This window comes from Hyperoodon ampullatus (genome assembly GCF_949752795.1).
Source record: "Hyperoodon ampullatus genome assembly, chromosome: 8".
NCBI lineage: Eukaryota > Metazoa > Chordata > Mammalia > Artiodactyla > Ziphiidae > Hyperoodon > Hyperoodon ampullatus.
Window position 1 is genome coordinate 53,143,464 of NC_136921.1, and position 26,204 is coordinate 53,169,667.

The 26,204-nt window shown below is 40.0% G+C and overlaps 1 protein-coding gene across 2 annotated transcripts in view; it reads left to right on the forward strand.

The window, feature by feature from the left end:
• The first annotated feature begins 12,572 nt into the window (after nucleotides 1-12,572).
• Nucleotides 12,573-26,204, forward strand: part of RAB3GAP1 (RAB3 GTPase activating protein catalytic subunit 1) — a 123,554-nt gene continuing 109,922 nt past the window's right edge. For both annotated transcript variants that reach the window (XM_079710162.1, XM_079710163.1), the window contains exons 1-3: nucleotides 12,573-12,598; nucleotides 12,711-12,766; nucleotides 17,952-18,027. In XM_079710162.1, the coding sequence (XP_079566288.1) occupies nucleotides 12,581-12,598; nucleotides 12,711-12,766; nucleotides 17,952-18,027 (150 nt within the window). In that variant the 5' untranslated portion in view covers nucleotides 12,573-12,580. The remainder of the gene's footprint in view (nucleotides 12,599-12,710; nucleotides 12,767-17,951; nucleotides 18,028-26,204) is intronic.

The window sequence follows — 26,204 nt, forward strand, 5'->3', positions numbered from 1 at the left end:
TTCATCTGGTTGATATGTGGATGTTTGATTTATGAAATAGTAAGAAAACTCATGAAGTTTTTCTTACAATTACAGAAGATACACAGGAGCTGAGACCTGGTGAATGAGAATGAACAGGTCATACAAGAGCCTGTGGAAGAGCATTCCACAGAGAGGGTGTTGCCAGTGCAAAAGGCTAGGGAAAGGGAAGAACTTGAAGCTCTGTACAAAAAAATAAATGGAGGTTGTGACTCAAGCACATTGATTAAAGCAGAAAGTGGTAGTGTATGAGGATTGCATAGCAGGGTAATGCCAGACCATGCAGGTCACAGTGAGGAGTTTGAATTTTATTCCAAGGGCAATATAAAGCCATTGATTTATTTTTTTTTTTTTTTTTTTTTTTTTTTTTTTTGTGGTACGCGGGCCTCTCACTGTTGTGGCCTCTCCCGTTGCGGAGCACAGGCTCCGGATGCGCAGGCTCAGCAGCCATGGCTCACGGGCCCAGCCGCTCCGCGGCATATGGGATCCTCCCAGACCGGGGCACGAACCCGTATCCCCTGCATCGGCAGGCGGACTCTCAACCACTGCGCCACCAGGGAGGCCCGATTTATTTTTTTAATTAATTAATTTTTATTTTTGGCTGTGTTGGGTCTTCGTTGCTGTGTGTGGGCTTTCTCTAGTTGCAGCAAGCGGGGGGCTACTCTTCATTGTGTTGCACGGGCTTCTCATCGCTGTGGCTTCTCTTGTGGAGGACCGCCTCTAGGTGTGCAGGCTTCAGTGGTTGTGGCTCACAGGCTCTAGAGTGCAGGCTCAGTAGTTGTGGTGCCCGGGCTTAGTTGCTCTGAGGCATGTGGGATCTTCCCAGACCAGGGCTCTAACCTGTGTCCCCTGCATTGGCAGGCGGATTCTTAACCACTGTGCCACCAGGGAAGCCCCCATTGATGGGTTTTAAACAGGAAATTGACATGGTCTGCTTTCCTTTTTTTTCAGAAGGTCATTCTGGTTGATGTATGGAAAACGAATTGGAGGATGGATCCACTTCTAGAAATGGTAAAATAGCTCCTGTTGGGATAGGAAGGGATCAAGGAAGACTTTTAAATTTGGGGCTTAAGCAAATGTAAAAATGGGATCTCATTTATCAAGAGGCAGATAGTGGGAGAGGAACATTTGGGGCAAAAAAATCAAGGATTATTTTTTAGACCTACTTAAATTTGAGATGTTTGTTAATCTTTCAAAAATTGATATAACTTAGGCAGCTGGATGCAGAAGTCTGCAGTTCAGGGGCTGCTTTTTGGGTAGGAGATAACAATTTCAGGGTCATCTACATATAGATGACATAAAATCACCTTTGAAGGTCAATGGTTTGGACCCTTTTTTCTTTTCTAATGTAATCATAAAGGCTATACATTTTGGGAACTCCCTAGTGGTCTAGTGGTTAGGACTTGGTGCTTTCACAAAAAAAAAAAGAAGAAAAAAGGCTATAAATTTCCCTCTAGGCACTGCTTTTGCTGTATCCCACAAATTTTGATATGCTGTATTTTTATTGTCATTCACTTCAAAATATGTTTAAATTTCTCTGATGATGATTTGTTCTTTGATACTTAGTTTTCTTATAAGCGTGTTGTCTAATTTCCAAATAGTTGAGAGTCATCTACATATGGATGTAAGGTTAAATTACCTGAACATGTACCTGAAAGAAAAGGAGTGCCCACTCATTCATTCATTCAACATCATATCTTGAATGTCTTTTTTTTGTGAAAAGCTTTATTCTAAGCACTGGAGAAATACCAGATAAACAAGATAGTAGGATAAATGAATAAATAATCAAGGTATTATACCATCAAATGGTTATAAATGCCATGAAGAAAATTAAAGTGATAGAGACTGATAGTTGTGGGTAAGAGAGTGTTTTATTAGATTGTATGCTTATGGAAGGTCTCCATTACAGGTAAACATTTGATCTATTACCTGAATGAAGAGAAGCAGCCAGCCCATTGTAGAGTGGGTGGCAGAGCATTCTAGGCAGTGGGAATAGCTGGTACAAAGGTCCTAACATATATATAAATATAACATGTTAAAGTTACAGAAAGAAGGAAGATGGTGAAGGTATTAGAATTGAGATTGGAGAGGTATGTAGGGGTCAGATCTTGAAGGACCTCATAGGCATAGTAAGGAGTTTGATTTATTCCAAGTGAAATATAAAACCATCAGAGCATTTTCCTCAAGGGAGTGACAAGGTCTGATTTGTTTCTTTTTCTAAATCGTATCAATAGTTCTACAGAGAAAAGATTGTAGGGTGCAGCAGTGGAAGTCAGAGGTGAATGTAAAAGCAGCTGGTGCTTGGTTTACCATAAGTAAACCCAGGGAGTGGAAGCTTTGAAGGCAAAAAATATAACTATAAGAGTGCTCTTGGTTGAAGGACATTCTTATGAGTATGTTTTTGTAAAAACTAAGGCAGAGTGAAATAAAAGGCCTTGGGAAATGACTGCTTGCGTGAGGTTTCTATTACTTCTTTGGCACAAAGAAAGCAATTTGGAATAACATTTTTATAGGCTATGATTAAAGATGCTCAGAACTAAACTTCTAATACTTCTATTTCCTCACCCCTGGCCACCTCTGATCATGGTTAAATATGGAAAAACTACAGGCTTATTTTTTTCTCTTTCCCACTACGGAGAATCTGGTAGTGTTTGGGAAGATGTACACGTATGGGGCCTATTTCCTTTTTTTGTTTTAAATAAATAAATTTATTTATTTTTGGTTGCGTTGGGTCTTCGTTACTGCGCAGGGTCTTTCTCTAGTTGTGGTGAGCGGGGGCTACTCTTCATTGTGGTGTGCGGGCTTCTCACTGCGGTGGCTTCTCTGTTGCAGAGCATGGGCTCTAGGCACGTGGGCTTCAGGAGCTGTGAAACGTGGGCTCGGTAGTTGTGGCTCTAGAGCACAGGCTCAGTAGTTGTAGCGCACGGGCTTAGTTGCTCCACACCATGTGGGATCTTCCCGGACCAGGGCTCGAACCTGTGTCCCCTGCATTGGCAGGTGGATTCTCAACCACTGCACTGCCAGGTAAGTCCAGGCCTATTTACTATTTATTGAATATTTAAGTATTAAGCAGGAAGAAGTTAAGACAGCTGGCCTGTCATCAGTTTCTCCCCTATTACTGGGAGTGGAGAGGTCAACATACGCCTAGACAAAGAAAGAAAGTAGATGACCCAGTATTGTAAACATGACAATAACTGAACCTCTTGGAAGATACATGGTTATTTGCTAAGAGGAGCGTCCTTGTTCATGGAATGCTCTTTACACGATATCCCTACTTCTTTAGGATTGCTTATGGTGAATCTATGAATTTAAGGAACATGGCTTCCTGAAAAATGTTACAAAACCATTCAGCTATATGCCCATAAAATGGAAATGTTTCGTTACAGAGAGCTTATGTCTTACATGGGAAGAAAGCTCCTCTCAGTTTCTCAGACCTCCCCCTGCTTTGCCTGTTCCTGTTGATTGATTATATTCCTGAAATTATTCATAAAGCTTGATACTGGAAGAGATCTTAGATTTGCATGAGTCTGATTTGACAATATGATACTTCATGTTACACACACACACATATTCAGCTACTGGATTCAGTTATCTTTGAAACATGCCTGTTGAGTTCCCACCTGTAGGTGACATCAAACACTGATATTTTGAGACAGAAGAGCAGAAAAGTTAAAACAATAAGCAAAGATTCTGGGGACAGAAAGGAGCCCTAGAAGAGGAGTCAGGATTACTGAGCTCTCATCTTTAATGTTATCTAGCTGTGTGACTTGGGCTTAGTTTTCCCATTTATAAATTGAAAGGGTTGTGTAATATGATTTCAGAAACCACCTCTGGTTCTAAAAGTTTGGGAATCCAAAACAGAAAGTACGAAAAACAATTTCATTGTATGAGAAAAACCAAGAAATGAGGGACTTCCCTGGTGGTGCAGTGGTTAAGAATCCGCCTACCAATGCAGGGCACACGGGTTCGAGCCCTGGTCCGGGAAGATCCCACATGCCGCGGAGCAACTAAGCCCCTGTGCCACAGCTACTGAGTCTGTGAACCACAACTACTGAAGCCCGCGCACCTCGGGCCTGTGCTCCACAGCAAGAGAAGCCACCGCAATGAGAAGCCCGTGCACCACAACAAAGAGTAGCCCCTGCTCGCCGCAACTAGAGAAAGCCCACGCACACAACAAAGACCCAACACAGCCAAAAGTTAATTAATTAATTAATTAATTAAAACAAAAAAACAACCAAGAAATGAGAAATAACACTGGGATCAAGCCTCCCTCTGGTGGTCACTGCGTTCAAAAGCCTGCCCTCATTCAACCATATCCTCAGGACCTTTGTATTCTCTTCTTGCCTCTCAGATCCAATATGTACCCCTCCAATCCACTTTATTCTCCTGTCATTTTGTACTTCTATTATGATAGAGATAGCCTTGTTTTAGAGTTATTTTATTTTATTTTTTTGCGGTACGCGGGCCTCTCACTGTTGTGGCCTCTCCCGTTGCGGAGCACAGGCTCTGGACGCGCAGGCTCAGCGGCCATGGCTCACGGGCCTAGCAGCTCCACGGCATGTGGGATCCTCCTGGACCGGGGCACGAACCCGTCTCCCCTGCATCGGCAGGTGGACTCTCAACCACTGCGCCACCAACTCTAGGGAAGCCCTAGAGTTATTTTTATCTCTCCATTAGATTCTAGTTTCTAGAGGACAAGGAATGTGTTTTAATTATCTTTGTTTCTCCTATTGTGTTTATGTGTTTTACCCAGAGCAAGTTTTTGGTGACTATTTCTCGAACTGAATATATGCCCAGGAGAGCGAAAAAACTGAAGAATTTTATGTAGTGACACTTTGCTTACTATAGGCACTTTGCTTACTCAAGTTCTCAGTAGAGCTATGTTTTTGGTTTTTTGTTTGTTTGTTTGTTTTTATTGCATTCTGGCGAGGTAGAGAGGAGGAGAAAGAATCTCAGTGAGCAATAGTAGCAAATGAGATGCTGTAAGGTGGGGGGGGACTTGAAAAGGACCACAGTTAAAGTTTTGAATCTAATGTTAGCTATAAGAATGCATTAATGAATAATTTAAAAATCTGGGCAACCCCAATGTATTCAGTAGGAAAGGATTAAAGGATTTTAAAATTCTAGAAAGAGCTTTTCTGCTGAGGCAGCAGTGGTTTGGATGTGAGCTACCTCTTCTGCATGTTAAGCACGACCTCTTTGTCCCCTGCAGCACAGTTGTAGAAATAGGTGGAAGCCTCTTCAGGAAGCCCATGAAGGGAGCTGCTGCTTTTAAGGAACACACTTTTCCTAAGAACACTTTCTCCCAAATCTCTTTTTCCACTTAAAAGGTGGTGGAGGGAGTAGAGGTTTGGGGGGGTTGGTGAAGGAAAGGAAGGAAGATAAATTGGGCATCTTGGTGGATGGAGAAGAGAGACAAAGGAGATCACTGAGGTCCAAGGGGCATAATAGTCTAGAGAAATTTGGTAGAGAGAGACCAGGGTTTTCTGTGATGCTGAATGCAGGGGGTGGTGGTGTTTTTATTAACTAAGGTGTTCTGTCTTACAGCTCAGAAAGAGAATGTGAGCAGGGACAGCTCCAATTCTATGAGATGAAGCCAAAAATGACATTCCTTAAAGCCTTGGCAACAAAATATGGTTTAATGTCAGCTTCATCTGGACAGATTTTATAAAAAACACAGATTCTGGGATGAAAAACAAGTGAAAGATTTGAAATCACTCTTTATAGGGGAAGAATGTGAATGGCCAACAAACACATGTAAAATTGTTTAACCTCACCAGGGATCAAGGAAATGCAAATCAAACCACTTTTTGTTCAGCATGCTGGCAAAATTTTAAAAGATGCATGATATTAAATGTGTGGGGAAATGACTATTCTTTTACACTCTTAGTGGGTATATAAATTAGTAATGCTCTTTTTGGACATTGCAATCTGGTGCTATCTATTACATTTTAAAATGTACGTACTCTTTAACCCAGCATTCCCATTTCTCAGTATTCACCCTAGAGTAATTCTCACACATGTTCACAAAGATGTAGGTATAATGAATTTCTACCCGAGGTTTTTTTTTTTTTTTTTTTTTTGGGGAGCTCTTTTATCATGGAAAATTTCAAACATGCAAAGTAAACAGTGTAGTATAATGAGCCCCCATGCACTTATCACCCATCTAAAGATGTTATTAATAGCTTTAAATAGTAAATAGTCTACATGCCAAGTCATGGGAGAAAATTAAATAAAAAGTAGTACATCCATACTTTGAATTTTGGAATGCTTTGCAGCAGTATGAAAAAGGTGGAAAGGGCTTTATATAACTTTCTAAATGGGTTCCAACATATAGCTAAGTAAAAAAAACTGAGTTGCCAAATAATGCACGTAGTATGATACTGGTAGGTTGAAGAGGTTCAGAGCACATGCTCAGGAGCCAGCCCTACCACTTAAGAAGTGTGTGACTTGGGCAAGTTACCTGTTCTCTTTCTGCTTCAGTTTCCTCATCTGTAAAGTAAGGATGCATGAAAATAATAGTATCTACCTCATAGGGTAATTGTGAGAATGTTTGGCATGCATTAAGTAGTGGACATTCTTATTTGTGCAAAAAATTGATCAAAAGAAGGTAAAAGTCTATATTTTATATATACAAGTATTTATGTAAAAGCATAGGAAAGATTGTGAAATTATTCACACTTAACTGGTATTAGTGATTTTATCTTGGGGGTATGGGAATTGAGAAGACGGTCAAGGAGGCTATTTGTTTTATGTATATCACTTGACCCTTTTACTATGAGAAGACATTCCTATTACTCGTATAATGCTTGGACAAATTAAACAATTCCCAGGCTCTATCTTTGGAGATAAATAGTGATTTAAATATTTCCTACTTGGAAGTATATTGCAGTATATAGATGGGCAAAAGCAAAGAGCAGGAATAAATGGAAGATATAAGACTCACTGCAGCAAAATTGCAGAAGCAGTTGATATGGAAATTAGTCCATCTAGTCTCATTATAAACTAGACTGAAGTGGACGGTGAAAGGGATCTGAGGAGTGGATCTGAAGAGCAGATAAGCACACATTTGGAGATATTATTAATGTAAATGTAGTTAGTGGGACTTACTAATATTTTGCATTTATTCATCATCTGTGGCTAGAATAGTTCTTATCTCTCACAAGGAAAGATTGGAGATTAAATAAGAATATGCCTGTGTAAAATATGGTAATTTTCCACATATACCCAACACCCATAGAAGAATATGCTTATTCTGTAAACTTGTACATAATTCTTATGATTCTTTTTAATTAATTCTTTTGTTTTCCACATTCTGAGTTCAAAAATACATTAACCTTAAAATATTTTAAATAGAAACACATTAACTTGGGCAAACTAAATCAACCTGGCAACAGGTAGTGTCCTTTGTGGATCTACCAGATGAGAAGTTAAGTTACAAATTTAGGAATTAAAACTAGCTGTTTTGACTTATTATTATCATCTAGAAGGACTTCAATTAATTTATACTTGAAACCTCCTGAAGGCAGGCACCTCGTTTTTAAGTTTTCATTTCCCATTTTCTAAAACAGCACCAGGCACCTAACAGCTGCTTTTTTAACAGGTGTTTATTGAATGAAGAAAGGAGTGAATGAATGGTGAGTAAAGGAAGGTTTCATCACTTCTCTTGAAATTCTCTGGAGATTCCTGCCTTGGTGACTGTACCTCTTTGTAGTTCAAGAAATAGTGGACTACTTATTTAGGATATATGAAATTGCGTGTGTGTGTTCAGAAAGGTCACTTGATTATTTTCCCACTACTAATTTTACAAAGAGCTTTAAGAAGTTGGGTAATCATCATGCATCCCTTTCTAAATCATATTATAGTTCTTCATGTCTTATCTCAGACTGTGGACGCCTTGAGGGCAGGGATTATTATTCTTTGAATCACTCCATACAATTGACCATGACATGCCATGACAGTGGCTACTTGATAAATATTATTGAATTAATGAATGAATAAATGCTGATAATTTTTGTAACTTTTATTTAGAGAATTTCTCATATTCTGTTCTCATATTGTGTCTTCCTCTTCCAGCTGTACCTTCTATTGCAACTGGTCTCACAGCTGTATCGTAGAAAATTCCTGATTCTCTTTGCCCTGAGGCCATCAGGGCAGGTGAGGATGGTGTAGTCCCACTGCTGTTGCTTCTCTCACAATGTTTGCTCTCTCACTAAGACCTAATTAAACTGTGATGCCCCTACATTCCTCTGGGGACTCAGCCTAGGGTGACTTTTCCAGGCTTCTAATCTCTTAAATTGCCTGTGCGTCAAAATTCTCCCCGTGGCCATTATTGGTAACACCTTGAAATAAGTGAAAGTTATGCCAGAGAGGGAGTACACTTGCATGGAAAAGCCCTTGCCTTTGGACTTGTGGCAAAACAGCTCTTAATATGGAAGAAACAAAATCTTTTCTGCTTTGCGAACCAGTGAAAATCGAATAAAAGCGTGTCTCCCCAGAGCACTTTACATCATTAGCATCCTGGCTTCACACTTCTCTTTAACAAATAACTTATTTTAAAAGTTTCTCCAGGGAGAAGACAAGGAGCCAAAAATATCTTGGAAGAAAACTCTACCTAGCAACCTGATAAGGCTGTTTCATACAGTTTCTGAAATTTAACCTCATGCAGCAAAGTGTTTGTGGCTTTTTTAGTTTCTGATTTTGGTATGTACAGAAACTTCTTCATGGTTAAGCAAGCAGGGAAAAAGAGTAGTGCCTTACATGTGAGTAGCACTTTATGGCTTTCATGATATAAAGCATTCATTATAATTGCTACTACCATAATTGATCACCTACTACAAGACATTGTGCTAACCATTCTACATATGTACAGAGAACTTAATCTTTGCCACAGTCCTATGTGGTAAAGAAGTATTACAAATCCTATTTTACTAATGAAGAAACTGAGGTTTAGAGGAGTTATGTAATTTGCCCAAAGTCATATAGTTAGTAAGTGGCTGAACCTGGATTTGTTTGACCTTAAAACCTACAAACTTATTTCACTTGGAGAGAACCTTAAAAAGTTTTACGTGAACAGCTCTTTTCCTTTTATATGTATCACTGTCCCAATGTCTATGTCTGTCTCCAGCATTTTCCTCCCTTCTTTCCCTTCTCAAGAAAAGCCAACCTCACAACATATCCTTCTTTCCCTCCTGCTACATGTGCTCCGAATTCCTGGTACCATCTTGCTCCACAACTCCAGGGAGCACTGTCCACAAGGTGCTTTCTGTGGGTGGCACCTCCTGAAGCAAGACTTCAGCATGCCATGTGAATGCTGCCCCCTGGGGTTGTGTGACTGCCAGCTCTGTGGATTTCCTCCCTCTCACTTTATCAACAACTTCAGTCTTGCATCTCCCCTCCATCATCAATCTCTCTCACATGCTCCTAGATTATTCGAATCAGCATAAAAACATAGCCACTATCCTCTACCTTGAAGACAAACAAAACCCAAGAAACAACACCAACAATCACCCTTGACCTTATATTCCTCTTTCACCTGCTTTATCAACAGCAATGAATATTTTTTTAAAAAAAATATTTACTTATCTATTTATTTGGCTGCGCCTGGTCTTTAGTTGCAGCTTGCAAGCTCTTGGTTGCGGCGTGCGGAATCTGGTGTAAGTCCTAGCAGCAGTCAATATTTACCATTCCGAAACATTCTCCTTTCTTGAGTTCTATGCCATCACTCTTTCCTTGTCTTCCTATTTCTCTACCCGCTCCTTTCCTCTCTCACTATATACTTTCCTTTATCCAGTCTCTAAATACAAAATGTCTTCAAGCTTTTTATGAGGCTCTTCTTCTTCTTTCTATATTCTCTTAAGTCTTCTCATCTGTTCTTGTGATTTAAAATACTCCCAAGTGCGTATCTTTACCCCAGATCTTGCCTCTGAGTTCTAGTCTTACACCCAATGTTCTCCTTTACAGCTCCCCTTGAATATCTTACAAGCATGTCAAACTTAACGCTTCCCAAACCAAACTCTAGTTTTCTTGCTCCTTCCCATCTTCATCTCAGAAAATGGCATTATCCTCACACAGTTGCTTAGGCCAGAATCTTGCAAAATATCTTTGATTCCTACCTTTCCCTTATCCCTGCATTTAATCCATCATCAAGTCCTGTCTATTGTATCTCCAAAATACATATCAAATCAGTTTACCTTGTCTGCTGACCCTCCCTAGTCAAAGCCTCCACACCATCTCTCTTTGGATGCTTTAATAGTCACGAGCTGTTCCTATTTCTTCTTTTGTCCCCCGCCCCCAATCCATTCCTGTAGCATCCAGATTTTTGCAAAATGTAAATTGGATCACAATGCTCTCTTGCTTAAAACATTTTAGTGAGGTCCATTGTGCTTCACATAAGGGCCATACAGAAGGCCCTATATGGTCTGGCCCATGCCTACCTCTCCAACTTCATTGCAACCACTGTGCTCTAAGTGTCCTCTTTCAGTTCACTAGACAGATCAGACTTTCGTACCTTTAAGCCTCTGAATATGCTATTCTCTGTCCTTAAAAGCCTTCCCTGCCCCCAACCTGGCTGCCTCCACCTTATCCTTCAGCTGGCCCCCAAGATTCTTCTTGTCAAGGTCACCAATTACCTCCACGTTGCTAACAGTGATACTGAAATATGTAGCATCTCCTCTTTCTGTTTGTGCAGTAATTTCCAGTTTCCCTACTTGATCTTGAGTTCCTTGAAATCAGGGATTGTATCTGCCATATGTCTTCATTTCCCTGCCGTCTAACATAATGGTTGGCTTATAGTAGGTATTTAATAAATGCTTATAAATGAATGAAGGTGGAAGTTCAGACCTCTTGGGAAAGATTGCTGCAGTAGTAACCCCCAACTCCCACTAGTGTAGTGAACAGAAACTAGAAAGAATATTAAGAGACAGGGATTCAAGTCTTGGCACTGGCAATAATTATCAAATTCTTCTGACCTAAGTTAACTCATCTGCATCATCTACACTAAATTTTTGATATCTCCTGCTCTTAAGATTAAAATTTTTAATTGCTAAAGCTGTATTTCTGAGTCCTCTACCCACAAATCCCTTCTTGTGAGTTGCAGAAAATCAGTAAATGAGACTTAATTTTTTTTTTTTTTTTTTTTTTGCGGTATGTGGGCCTCTCACTGTTGTGGCCTCTCCCGTTGCCCAGCACTGGCTCCGGACGCGCAGGCTCAGCGGCCATGGCTCATGGGCCCAGCCGCTCCGCGGCATGTGGGATCTTCCCAGACCGGGGCACGAACCCGTGTCCCCTGCATCGGCAGGCGGACTCTCAACCACTGCGCCACCAGGGAAGCCCGAGACTTAATTTTTAAAAAACTTTAAAAACAATTTATTTTTTAAATTTATTTATTTTTTGCTGCATTTGGTCTTCGTTGCCGTGCATGGGCTTTCCCTAGTTGTGGTGAGCGGGGGATACTCTTCATTGAGGTGCATGGGCTTCTCACTGGGGTGGCTTCTCTTCTTGAAGTGCATGGGCTCTAGGACTGCGGGCTTCAGTAGTTGTGGCACACGGGCTCAGTACTTGTGGCTTGTGGGCTCTAGGGTGCAGGCTCAGTAGTTGTGGCGTATGGGCTTAGTTGCTCCTTGGCACGTGGGATCTTCCTGGACCAGGGATCAAACCCGTGTCCCCTGCATTGGCAGGCAGATTCTTAACCACTGTACCACCAGGGAAGCCCTTTAAAAAACTTTTAAAAAGCTTTTAATTACGAAAAATTTCAGACCTAACAGAAGTAGGGAATAGTATGAATACCCAGGTAACCATCAGTGGCTTAAACAATAATCCACTCATGGCTAATCTTGCTTTATTTCTAGCTCTATCCACTCCTCCCTCCCCTTATTTTGAAACAAATTCTGGACATGGTATGATTTCCTCTGTAAATATTTCAGAATGTATGAGATATAATTACTAACTGCTAGCTGGCACTCCTTCTGTTCCTCAGTGACTTAAAAAGTGTTGTGTTCATTGCACAGCATGTTGCTCTTCTCAGAAACCAGATAAATAGCATAATGATTTTATTTGATGACTTACCCAAACTGTAAACTCTCTGAGGGGTAGGGGTAAGGGAGGGTGGATATTATGGCATCTAGCTCAGTGCCTTGCAATCAATCAACAGAGGTGGAAAGAAAAACAGAAACACAAGCAATGTGTTTTAGGTTTTTTAATACACTGGTATCCACATGAGTCTAGGGCCTTGTCTTACCTCTTTGCTTCTGTTCCCTTCCTGAATTCATTGCTCTACAGGAAAATTTTAAATTGTATTAAATCAGCCAAAGAACGGGGACTTGAGGGCAGAGTAAATTCTTCCTCCTCAGGAACCAAAAACATTAAAAAACAAAAATCAAATGATTTCAGCTTCAGAAGACTTTTCCTAGAGGGACTCCGAGGGCGGGGCTGCGCGGAGGCCCCGCCCCTCCCCTCCCCTCCCCGCCTCCGCCAGTTCTCGGCTCTCCTCCCCGCCCACCCCACCCCCGCCCTCCTGCTCTTCTTCCCGGCAGCCCTAGCGCTCGCCTCGGCGCTCCTCAAGATGGCGGCCGACAGTGAGGTGAGGTGTTTGCTCCCTCCCTGTCCCTATCTCTGTTTAAGTTTGCTCCTCCGCGTCAGCGCCCCGGAGCGCCCCGGAGCTCAATCTCTTTTTTTCCTTTCACTTCCCGCAGCCCGAGTCCGAGGTATTTGAGATCACGGACTTCACCACTGCCTCGGAATGGGAAAGGTGAGTGAGTCGTTATCATTGGTTACCACCACTTGGGCCCAGGCGTCTCCCCCCGCCACTCCCCCAGCATAGACTCCCCCAACCCAGACGCCACTTCTGCGGGAAAAGTAAGACCCGTGGGTGTCCAGGTCTCCGCCTCCTCCCTGCTGTGGTCGGCCGCAAGCCTCTTCTGCGTCTCGCGTCTGACTAGCCCCGGCCCGCCCACATCAGCCAAACCCCGGAGGAGTTTAGTTTTCTCCGCTCTCCGGCCACTCTCCTTAGACCTTTGGTTCTCTCGTTGCTGCCCACCCGCAGAAACAGTTCCCAGGCTACCGCTTCCGTTCCTGCGTTCCTTTCCGTGTACGTCATTTTGTTATAGTGAGCAATAAACTTCGCAGGTGCTTTTTTCTTTCCTTCTTTCCGTGTACGTCCTTTTCAGGAGCAGGCCTTTCTTCAGAGTCCTGGTGGTTGTCCGTCTGCCACTCCCACCAGCTCCATCTTGTCTTTTAGAATAACCTTTTGAAATAGTCCGCGTCTGGCTTGGGAACGCTTTGATTCAAGTTGTTCCATTTCAGTGGGTAATGTGCCCAGGCTTCCGGTGCCATCAAACTCCCAGTTGAAACAGCTACGTGAAACTGTAGGATCGCTGGAATTAGTTGAAGGCCAAGTTTGGGGAGGAGTGATAGCTTGGATCCAGGTGTTATCAGTTTGATGTCCCAGAGGCCCTTCAGGTTTTCTGAGTGTTGGGGTGAGTAGTTAGCTTGTTGGAACATTTTGTAATCTTTCTGGTTGGGAGAGGAAGTCCATCTGGATGTGAATGTCATGTCATTAAACGGCGTAGAAGAGATCCCTGCTGGGATACTTGTTTGACCTGTGGTCCCTTCCCCCGCGCCCCCAAAAAGTCCGTAAGAGACAAGCACAGTGGCAAGGCTTTATTGAGCGGGTACTGTGTGTTCAGAACTATACTAACAGAGAAGAACAAAGCCAAAACAAAACCCTTGATCCATGTGTTAAAAAAAGCAAAACAGCAAATAGTTAAATTAGTTTAAGGATGCTATTGCTGTGGATTATAATTGTTGGAGGTATTTTCATAGAAAAGATAGGAAATGTGCTGGGCCTGGAAAGTGGAAAGTAATTGGTTAAATACGAGAAGGTCCCGATGTGAACAGAGACAGGTGAAAACCTTTGGGATTTAATGAAATGTCTTTACTGGAGTGAAGGCTGTTTGTTGAAGGGAAGTAAACAAGGTTATTAAGGAAGATAGGACCAGGTTATAGACAGCTTCCAAAGCTAAGTAAAGGAATCTAAATTTGGTGCTTTAAGATTTCAGTGTGCGTCGGAATCATAGTTGATGATTCTGTATGCCTGAGATTCAAAAATTTGCATTTCTAACAAGCTCCCAGGTGATGCTGCTGCTACTGCTGGTCAGGAGACCACACTTTAGAACATTAAAGAGCAGTAGGGAGGGACCTTTGATTTTTTTTTTTTTTTTGCGGTACGCGGGCCTCTCACTGTTGTGGCCCCTCCCGCTGCGGAGCACAGGCTCCGGACGCACAGGCTCAGCGGCCGTGGCTCACGGGCCCAGCCGCTCCGCGGCATGTGGGATCCTCCCGGATCGGGGCACGAACCCGTGTCCCCTGCATCGGCAGGCGGACTCTCAACCACTGCGCCACCTGGGAAGCCCAGGGACCTTTGATTTTAAAGTGGCGAAGTGATATGAGAGTTGTTTGAGGAGATGAGGTAAAATGAAGTTACTTTAATTATTAGGTTGGTGATTTGGAGACTGGAGAGAGAGGCTAGGAGGGAAGATTGTTAGACATTTCAAAGAAGTCGATGATAGGCTTGATGAAATGTACAAGTAGAAAAAAAAAATCAAACATGGAACTTCAGTTTCTTGCCTGAGAGAATGAAGATACGAAAGTGGCAAAGTGAGAATACAGTTTTAGACTTGTTGGATTTGAAATAATAACTTAATGTCTTAAAGGTAGTTAGAAAATGTAATTTGGATCTTGGAGAGTGGGATGAAGAAACAAGAAACAAGAGGAAACAAGAGTATTTAATAGAAAAATGATCACTTTCCACTAGCTAAATTTTTAAAGTATCCTGAAGTGGACTATTAAATCCTTTAGCTCCTTATTTGGAAGTAATTGTTAACACAGCTTTGAAAACTACCACAAAGTAGGAACTTTGATTTTTGACTTTTAAGCTCTTGTTTCTAAAGTAAAACCAATGTTTTACAGTTTGGGAAAATGTTAAGACTTTGGAGTCTTTTAAACCTTGAGTTTAATGTTTGAATGAAATTTCTTGTCACTATGTTATGAGCCATATGGACAGTTTATTGAGAGAAGCCAGTAACTCTTTTTATCCCTTGTCCATTGAAAAAATATTGAGTACCCATGTGTCAAGCACAGTGCAGGGCATTAGGGATGTGGTGGTCAGTGAAAGCATATGGTTCCTGCTCTTGCTGAACGTACAGACTAATGGAATAGACAGACATGAATCAAATAATAGTACAAGAGTCTGTAATTACAATTGAAATACTGAGAAGAGAAAGAAACCTGCTCTTTTAAGAGCATATAACAAAAAAACCTAATACAGAATGAGAAGTAAGAGGAAGTGACTCTTCAGGTGAGATCTGGAGAGCTTTCAGGGATAAAGTTATTACATTTTTGTAATCAAATATCAATACTTACAGGATAGAGCCCAATTTTGGTTTGTTTTAGTACTGATAGGATTCATACAATGAATATTTTAAGATGTTCCTTCTTTTACCATGAAAGCTGTATTATTTTAAATTATTTTTATTATAATACATCATTATAAAATAAAAAAGAAAAATCACCTGTAATCCTACCAGCAGGAGATAGCTGCGGTTAATATTTTGAGAAAATTCCTTGTAATCTGTGTGTTGTAAACTTTTTGTGTTAAACTGTATTAATATTTATTTCTAAAATCTTTTTTTAAAAATTAATTAATTTATTTATTTTTGGCTGCATTGGGTCTTTGTTGCTACGCGTGGGCTTTCTCTAGTTGCGGCGAGCAGGGGCTACTCTTTGTTGTGGTGTGCGGGCTTCTCTGTGCGGTGGTTTATCTTGTTGCGGGCAACGGGTTCCAGGCGTGCAGGCTTCAGTAGTTGTGGCACGTGGGCTTAGTTGCTCCACAGCACACATGTGGGATCTTCCTGGACCAGGGCTCGAACCCGTGTCTCCTGCATTGGCAGGCAGATTCTTAACCACTGCACCACTGGGGAAGTCCCAATATTTATTTCTATAGCTTCCATTTTTTCATCTAACGTATGGACATTTTCTTATTTCCTCAAATGGGCTTCAAAACATGATTTTTAATGGGTGCATATTAGTCCTTTGAATGGATGTACCATAAATTTACAGCTGGTTGCTGCAGTTGGACTTTAAGGCAGTTTCCAGTTTTTTACCTTTATAAATGTAATGTGTATTTCACATACAGATTTTTGCTCACGTATGCCTACATTTGAATTTTTTATTTCTTTTTTTGCAAACGTGTTTACTTATTTCTAGAGCACTCTTCATAAAAGCTGATAATTGCCATTTGAACCCCCTCAAAATACTGTATTAATATCTTTTTTTAATTTTAAAGAGGAGGTAATTAGAAGGTTCAGTTGAATCATTAAAACTCCCATTACTACCTTTACACCAAGAATGTAAATAAATACTTTATAATGTCACTGACAGGAAAAACCTGATACTTTTGAATATATTTTGACTAGAATTAACTCTAGTACTCTAGCAATACTATGTAAGTGTTTTAGGAGAGCAGTGTTGCTGTTAAATTGCATCATACATATACAGTGTAAGAAGGCAGCTTCTTAGAGTAATAACAGGTCTTCTGACAGTGTCCTTTAATATGTATTGAACACTGCTACTGAGATGTGACAGTGTTCATTTGCTGAAATTGAGCATGTTGCTAGTCAGAGTTCATTCTCTTTAATAGGTCTGCTTGATCATTAGATTTGAAGATCAGACAGTGAATAGTTAAAAAATCTGTTGATTATTCCTTAAAGCTGACAAATCTACTTTTAATTTCTTGCCAGCTGTCCCTTAAAACTTGTTTTAATGGGGAAGTTCCCAAATAATGTTTTTTGGGGGAGGGGGAGGCAAATCAGGGAATTCATAAATATCTTTAAAGGAAAAGTTAATTTAAATAGATCAGTTATTTGGAGGGTAGTGAAGAAATCATTGGCTTCATAATTATCTTTACTAGTATCATTTTAGTCTGTTAGTGTTTCTGTCTCAAATTTACTATATTCATTTCAATATGGAGAGATTTACTCTTATATTTTATAGAGGGCAGAACAGGCTTTGTTGGGTTGGCAGTAGACTTAAAAAAGTCAGTCTAAGAAATCTAAGAATTCTTTTTTTTTTAATTTTGCATTGTTTTGATTATTTATTTATTTATTTGCGGTACGCGGGCCTCTCACTGTCGTGGCCTCTCCCGTTGCGGAGCACAGGCTCCGGACGTGCAGGCTCAGTGGCCATGGCTCACGGGCCCAGCCGCTCTGCGGCATGTGGGATCTTCCCGGACCGGGGCACGAACCTGTGTCCCCTGCATTGGCAGGCGGACTCTCAACCACTGCGCCACCAGGGAAGCCCCTGATTCTTTTTTTTTTTTTTAACAGAAACTTTAAATCCACGTATTATCAAGGGAATTTATTATTTTTTAAATTTTATTTATTTTTGGCGGCGTTGGGTGTTTGTTGCTGCACACGGGCTTTCTCTAGTTGTGGAGAGCGGGGGCTACTCTTCCTTGCAGTGCGCAGGCTTCTCAGTGCGGTGGCTTCTCTTGTCGTGGAGCACGGGCTCTAGGTGCACGGGCTTCAGTAGTTGTGGCTCGCAGGCTGTAGAGTGCAGACTCAGTAGTTGTGGCACATGGGCTTAGTTATTCCATGGCATGTTAGATCTTCCTAGACAAGGGATCGAACCCATGACCCCTGCATTGGCCGGCGGATTCTTAACCACTGGGCCACCAGGGAAGTCCCTCAATCTACGAATTCCTGGGCTAAAGATTATTTTCATTTTTATTTCACATCCATAAATTAGGCTAACAATACTAAACTTACTGAGACTTCTTTGTTGAAAGTGTTAAAATATAAAAAAAAAAACTTTTAAAGAAATTATATGATAGGAAAAAATGTGGTTACATATTTAGAAAGTTTTTTCCTCTTTCCTAGGTTTATTTCCAAAATTGAAGAAGTTTTGAATGACTGGAAACTGATTGGAAACTCTTTGGGAAAGCCACTTGAAAAGGTCAGATCTATTTGCTGGTGTCTCTAAATGAGTATTTGCTTTGAAACTTCTATTTTTAAGTCTTTTGCTGCATTTGGTACATTTAAAGTAAATGCTTTTAAAGTTATATATAATCTATGAACATAAAACGGCATCTGGAAGAACTTGGATTGGAATCTATGGCGAACAATATTTGTAAGATACTTGTGACCTGTTTTTTTGGTTTTTTGTTTGTTTGTTTTTGCGGTATGCGGGCTTCTCACTGTTGTGGCCTCTCCCGTGGAGCACAGGCTCTGGACGTGCAGGCTCAGTGGCCATGGCTCACGGGCCCAGCATGTGGGAACTTCCCGGACTGGGGCACAAACCCGTGTCCCCTGCATCGGCAGGCAGACTCTCAACCACTGCGCCACCAGGGAAGCCCAGTGTGACCTGCTTTTTAAATAATAAAATTTTGTATGTGTAATGTCATTCTTTGTGAGTGATTTTATTTCTGTTTCTCCTGATGTTTACTTCTCTCTTGCTTTCTCCCTTAGAATGTTCGAAAATAGTTTTTCAGATTATTTTGGTCAGAGAAAAATCGCAACTACCAACTTCTTGGGTAGAGTGTTTTGCATAACTAATGAGGAAAAATCTTGGTTTCAACAACTAACTTGATGTCATTAGTAGTTATTTTACTCAGTTTTTGTATTTTATGATACCACTAATAATGTTTGTCCTTTCCCTCTTCCTTTTTTAACTTTATGGATGTTTTGAGGATATTTGAGAATGAAAAAAAAGAGTGAAAAAAATATTAAAAATTGAGGTGAAACTAATCCTAATTTAAGATATTAATAGTTTTGCTCATAAACCATGCTCCAAATGTTTACTGAAGCACATACTCTGAGAACAAACCTAGATTTCCTGTATTTCACTGAAGGGAACTAACAGTTTGATTTTAGGCTTATATAGATGCTCTCTTGTTAGGTAAATTCTTTTCAAGTAAATTTGATCATTGTTTTTGTTAAAAATCTATTCTTAAAAAAAAAATCTATTCTTAACTGCATTTTATCCCTATGTAAGGAACTCTCAATTCTCAATATTTGCTAGCTTTATTGTGATGTTAACAGAATTTGAGACTCTCAAAGTATTATGATTTTTTCTTTATCCATATGAATAAGAGCAGAAAAAGAAATCACATCATTTAATATAGTGAAATATATACATTAAATCAACTGTGTTTAAATATTTTATGATTGTATTTTTGAATAGAGGAAGTGTGAAGTTCTGAAACACAGATATTCTATTCCACTTGAAACAAAGACATAGCAGTTGATATAAATGCCAATAAAAGGCAAAACAAGCTGGATATAACTGGAGTGGGAAGTGATTTGTACTATCAAAAAGAGAGTTAAACTGTGTATTTGTGAGCTCTGATACATTATATTCCTTAATTCTTTGATTTACACATATTCACTGGGTATCCTTTATGTGCCATGTCTGAAGAAGTAGTGAACAGGATAAGATCCTTGTTTGCCATTGCACATGAATTTTCATGAGAGAGGTAATTAATAAGTAAATAAGATTAAAATTCTAGATGCTAAATTCAACTTTGGGATTTAAGTTGGGTAATATATTCAAAGTAGGTAGCATATTGCTATCAGGTAGTAGGGGCAAAAGGAGTATTTTCTCCCTACAGGTAGTAGTAAATAAATCAAATATGGAAAATATGAACAGGTTTCAAGGTGAGCTGTAACTATGATCAATAAGATTAAAGAAAGTGTAAAGGAGTATATATATGCTGTATATATTCAGCATAAAAAAGAAAATTTAGACAATACCTTAGTAAGAGTGTAATTTATGTCAAGGACAGTGATTACCAATTCTCTTCCTCCACTGAGGGAGAATTAAGAGAAATTATTTTTTAAATACCTTTAATTATGGAAAATTTCAAAAATAGTATAGGGAACCCCCATGTGTGTGTCACTCAGGTTCAACAGTTCTTCTATTTCTTATTTCAACATTACCACTATCTACTCGCCACCCCTACTAGATTTTTTTTAAATAGTTTTTTTAATAAAGTATACATAATGCACAAAACTGCTTATTTTGATACATGTTTATATCATGTAAGATTCCTCACTCAAGATATTGGACATTTCTGTCATCCCAGAAATGTCCATAGTGAACCTTTCCACTTGATTCCCATGTTCCTCACTCATGTCTTCTCCCTGCAGCAACCCCCGCCCCCACCGCCCCCTGCCCTTCCAAGGCATCTGCTGTTCTTTTCCTTTTTTCTTTTAAACCATAGATTACTTTTGCCGGCTCTGTGATTGGATATGCATGCTATCATACAGTACATACTCTTTATGCTGGCTTGTTTTACGTAATATTTGAGATTATTCTAGGTTGTTGCAGGTATCAGTCGTTTTATTGCTGAATAGTAGTCTGTTGTATGAATATACCACAGTGTGTCACTTGTTGACAGACATATTCGCTATTATGAATAAAGCAGAACATGCTTACATGCGGCCTTTTGTAGAGGTATGTTTTTATTTCTCTTGGGTAAATACCTAGGAGTAGAATTACTGGGCCATAGGCTAAGTGTATGCTTAACTTTATGAGAAATTGCTAGATCTTTTGTAACATTTTACCTACCCACCAGCAATATGTGAGAGTTTGGGTCATTTCATATTTTCACCAACAGTTGTTTGTTTTCAGACTTGTAAATTTTGGTCCTCCTAATGGGTATGTAGTTTGTGGAATTAATTTGTATTTCTCCTTCTGGTTTTACTTTTGTATTTCTGTGACGAATACTGGTATTGACCACTTTTTTCGTGTGCTTGTTAGCCATTTGTGTGTCGTTTTTTGTGAAATGTCTGTTCAAGTTTTTTGTCCATATTTTAAATTGGGTTGAGTTTTTATTGAGTTGTAGGGATCTTTTAGTTCTTTTATATATTCTGCTTTTAAGTCTTTTCACAGATAGTACTTTTGCTAGGTTGTGTAGATATGTTTTCTTCTAGAATTTATCATTTTAGCTTTTATTTAGGTATATGCCCCATCATGAACTAATGACATGTATGGTGTGAGGTGGGAATCACAGTTCAGTTTTTTACATATGGCTGTCTTGTTCTAGAACCTTTTGTTGAAAACACTTTTTTCTCCATTGAATTGCTTTGTTGCCTTTGTCAGACAGTTGACCTAGGGGGGTCATCTTCTGGAATCTGTATTCTGTTTCATTAATCTATTTGAAAATCCTGATGTCAATACCACATTGTCTTGACTACTGTAGTTTAGGCTTTCCCAGTTTTGGCACTATTGAAATTTTGGGCCAGGTTGTGGGGCTGTCTCACGTATTATAGAATTTTAGTAGTATCTCTGTCCTCTACCTGTTAGATCCCAGTAGCATCCTACCCGTGGTGAAAACCAAAAATGTATCTAGACGTTGCCAAATGTCCCCTGAGGTGCAAAATTGCCTCCAACTGAGAACCACTGAATAGCTTTAGAGTAAGTCTCAAATTTAGTTAATGTAAATTCTCTAGCTTTTGTTGTTTTCCCAAATTGTTTTGTCTGTTCTAGGACCTTTGTTTTCATTATTTCAGAATGAGCTTGTCAGTTTATATAAAAAGGATTATGATTATGCTGGGACTATGATTGGGATTGTGTTGAATTTATAGATTACTTTGAGGAGAAGTAACATTTTGACAATCTTGAAGCTTGACATCTCTTCACTTATTAAGTCATCTTTATTGCAGCAATGTTTTATAGTTTTTGATGAGGTCTTGCATTTTTTTTGCTAAATTTATTACTAAATATTTTATGTTATATGATGCAGTTGTAAATAGAATTTTTTTTTTTTTTTTTTTTTGTGGTACGCAGGCCTCTCACTGTTGTGGCCTCTCCCGTTGCGGAGCACAGGCTCCGGATGCGCAGGCTCAGCGGCCATGGCTCACAGGCCTAGCCGCTGCGCGGCATGTGGGATCTTCCCGGACTGGGGCACGAACCCATGTCCCCTGCATCGGCAGGCAGACTCTCAACCACTGCGCCACCAGGGAAGCCCCCGGTTTTTCTTTTTTATTCTCTGAATATGGTTAAGTATGTTGATTAATTTTTTTTATTGTGGTAAAATATATACAGGTGGTCTCCACCTTACGGTGGTCTGACTTAGGATTTTTCGATGGGTATGGTGCAAAAGTGATACACACTCAGTGGAAATTGTACTTTGAATTTTTATCTTTTCCCAGGCTAGCCTGTGTGGTACAGTACACTCTCGTGATGCTGGGCAGCAAGCTGCAGCTCCCAGTAAACCATTCAGTCACGAGGGTAAGCAACTGATACACTTAAAACGGTTCTGTACCCGTGTAACCATTCTGTTTTTCACATTAAGTACTCAATAAATTACATGAGGTAGTCAACATTTCATTACAAAATAGGCTTTGTGTTAGATGATTTTGTCTAACTAGGCTAATGTTAAGTGTTCTGAGCATGTTTAAGGTAGGCTAGGCTAAGCTATAATATATGGTAGATTAGGTGTATTATGTTGACTTAACGATATTTCTAACCTATTATGAGTTTATTGGGCCATAATAACACCATCATAAGTCAAGGACAATTTGTACTTATGGTTTACCACTTTAACCATTTTTAAGTGTAAAATTCAGTGGCATTACATTGTTGAAGTTTTCATCAACCCATACTGAAACTCCCCTCCCCACCAACCCGAAGCCCCTGGTAACCACTGTTGTACTTCTGTTTCCATGAATTCACTGATTTATGTCCTTCATATAGGTGGGATCATACAGTATTTGTCCTTTTGTATCTAGTTTGTTTCACCTAGCATACTTAATGTCTTCAAGGTTCATCCATGTGGTAGAATGTGTCAGAATTTCATTCCTTTTTAGGTTGGAATAATATTCCATTGGATGTATATGTACCACATTTTGCTTGTCCTTTCATCTATTAATGGACACTTGGGTTATTTCCACTTTCTGGCTTTTGTCAGTAATGCTGCTGTGAACATGGGTGTGTAAATGTCTGTTTGAGTCCCGTTCATTTCTTTTAGATATGTACCCAGAAGTGGAATATTTGCATCATATGCTAATTCTATTTTTAATTTTTTGAAGAATTGCCATACTGTTGGCTGGCTAAAAATACTGTCTTTATCTAAAAGTATCTTTATTTTTCTTGATTTTTGAAGAGTAGTTTTGCTGAAGAATTCTGGCTGAAAAGTTTCCCTTCCAGTTCTTTAAAGGTACAGTTCCATTGTCTTCTGTTCTCTATAATTTCTGCTGAGAAATTAGATGGTATTTATATTTTTGTTCTAGCTAGGTGTTTTTTTCCTCAGGCTACATTCAAGATTTTTTTCTGTATCTTTTTAAGCCGTCTTAACTATGAGTGTGCATAGGTTTATTTTGTTTGTATTTTTCCTGTTTAGTTTTATTAATACTGAACAGGTAAATTTTTTGTTTTTCACCAAACTGGGAAAGTTTTGGCCATTATTTAAAAAATAGATTTCTGGCCTATTCTTTTTTTCTGTGATTTAAGTTATATTTGACTCCTTCATACTGTTCCACAGGTCTCTGAGGCTCTGCTCTCCTCAGTCTTTTTTCTCTCAGATAATTTCTCAGGATTTATCTTCTGTTGTCTCCAGTTTGCTGTTAAACCCACTTAATGTATCTCCAAATTTAATTATTGTAGTTTTTAGTCTAGAATTTGTATTTGGTTCCTTTTATAATTTCCAATTATCTGTGATTGCTTATCTCTAAAGTTGTTTGAAAATATTTTCCTTTAGTCCTCCAATTGCAACATCTACATCTTGAGGTTGGATTTTGTTTACTGTATTCCCTTGCGTATACGTCACATTTTCTTGGTTTTTTATTTGTTTTGTGTTTTTTCTGTGTGAATACTGGATAGTAATTTCTTAATTTTACGCTTGTATTTTTTTTTTTTTTTTTTTTTTTTTGTGTGTGGTATGCGGGCCTCTCACTGCTGTGGCCTCTCCCGTTGCGGAGCACAGGCTCCGGATGCGCAGGCCCAGCGGCCATGGCTCACGGGCCCAGCCACTCCGCGGCATGTGGGATCTTCCCGGACAGGGGCACGAACCTGTGTCCCCTGCATCGGCAGGCGAACTCTCAACCACTGCGCCACCAGGGAAGCCCACGCTTGTATTTTGAATGAGATTCAGGGACTAGATTCTGTTGTGTTCTCTGAAGAGTATTTTTTTGTTCTAGCTTAATTGGATTAAAATTCCATTCTCTTTTCAGTGGTGACAACAGCTGAAATCTTTTCTTTTAAGTTCCTTCTTTGTCACTGTACCCTGGAGTCTCTACTGCGCATGCATGGTTTAGCAATTAACCAAGATTTGGGGCAGAGTTTATATGCAAATTTTGGGGCTTACCCCCTAGTTGTGCACAGATTAGACTACCATTAAGTCAGAAGTTCTCATGGTGTGGTCTGAGGACCTCTTTTGGACCCTGAGAGCCTTTCAAGGTTGACAGGGTCCTGCCTTTTCCAACTATATTGTGTATGTGATGCCTTTTTTTCTTTATATGCTTCAGGAAGAACAGTGGATTGCAAAGAGTGAATGAAGGTGCAGATATGAGAATCCAGTTGTCTTTTTAAAACTGTATAATAAAGAGATTTACAAAATGTAAAACTATGCCACCCTCTTAATTTTTTTTTTGTTCTGGAAAATATTAAAATTTTATTTTAATAGGTAATAAGTTCATTGTCATTCTAAATGAATTTAAAAATTAAAATTTTTTTCCTTTTTAATTTCTTACATGGGGTACTCAGTACTTTTAAGAAAGTAAAGGAATCCTGAGGCAGAAAAATTTGAGACTGCTGTCTTAGACGAGAAGTTACAAAATGCAGATATCATTGGATGCAGTTTCATTTTTTCATGGATAAACTCTCAAGTTTCTGTCTCCATTTGGTCACTCTCCAGAGCCTTGAAAAAATGTTTTTTTTTTTAAACCAGATTTTATAATTTTTATCTAAAGGAGGGTTAATCTGTCCAACCAGGCAAGGAGGGACTCCCCTGGTGGTGCAGTGGTTAAGAATCCGCCTGCCAGTGCAGGGGACACGGGTTCAGTCCCTGGTCCGGGAAGATCCCACATGCCATGGAGCAGCTAAGCCCGTGCGCCACAACTACTGAGCCTGCGCTCTAGAGCCCATGCACCGCAACTACTGAGCCCATGCACCGCAACTACTGAAGCCCATGTGCACTAGGGCCCATGTGCCGCAACTACTGAGCCCATGTGCTCTAGGGCCTGCTTGCCGCAACAACTGAGCCCGTATGCTGCAACTACTGAAGCCTGTGTACCTAGAGCCTGTGCTCTGCAACGAGAGAAGCCACCGTAACAAGAAGCCCGCGCACCGCCATGAAGAGTAGTCCCCGCTTGCTGCAACTAGAGAACGCCCACGTGCAGCAATGAAGACCCATCACAGCCAAAGATTAAAAAAAAAAAAAAAAAAAGAGAGAGGAGGCGGGCTTCCCAGGTGGCGCAGTGGTTGAGAGTCCGCCTGCCGATGCAGGGGACATGGGTTCGTGCCCCGGTCCGGGAAGATCCCACATGCCGCAGAGTGGCTGGGCCCGTGAGCCATGGCCGCTGAGCCTGTGCTCCGCAACGGGAGGGGCCACAGCAGTGAGAGGCCCGCGTACCGCAAAAAAAAAAAAAAGAGAGAGAGAGAGGAGGAAGTGACAGTTATTGACTATTAGCTATGGTACTATGCAACATAATTGTGACTGTGCCTGTTAACTTAATCCTTAGACAAATTTTGGTGGTGAACTATTACCGTATTTTATGGACAAGAAATGAGGCGTGGGTGCATGTAGTAATTTGCCCAAAGTCATTCTGTCAGAAGTTGGTTTAAGCAGGATTATACCAAAGTAGGTCACGCTTGCCTTCAAAGACCCACGTTTCTATTTTACTCTGCTCTTTTTGGCTTCAGAGATTTAAGAAAATGTAAAATTACATAAGGAAGTATTAGAATAGGTTTCTAAGGCAGATTTTGGAATTTTAGTTTCTTGGGCTTAATAAAATAGATAAAAATCTTGGTGGTATGAATATGATCCTGCTAGAAGACAAGAAAATTAAAGAAATGACCTTTTAAATTCTTTTTAGTCTTGTAATTTCGTGATTCTATGTATCTATCAAAAATTTGAAGTACTTTTTATGAGATGTTAAGTTTAAGTATGGCATGATCTGAGAATAGAACTG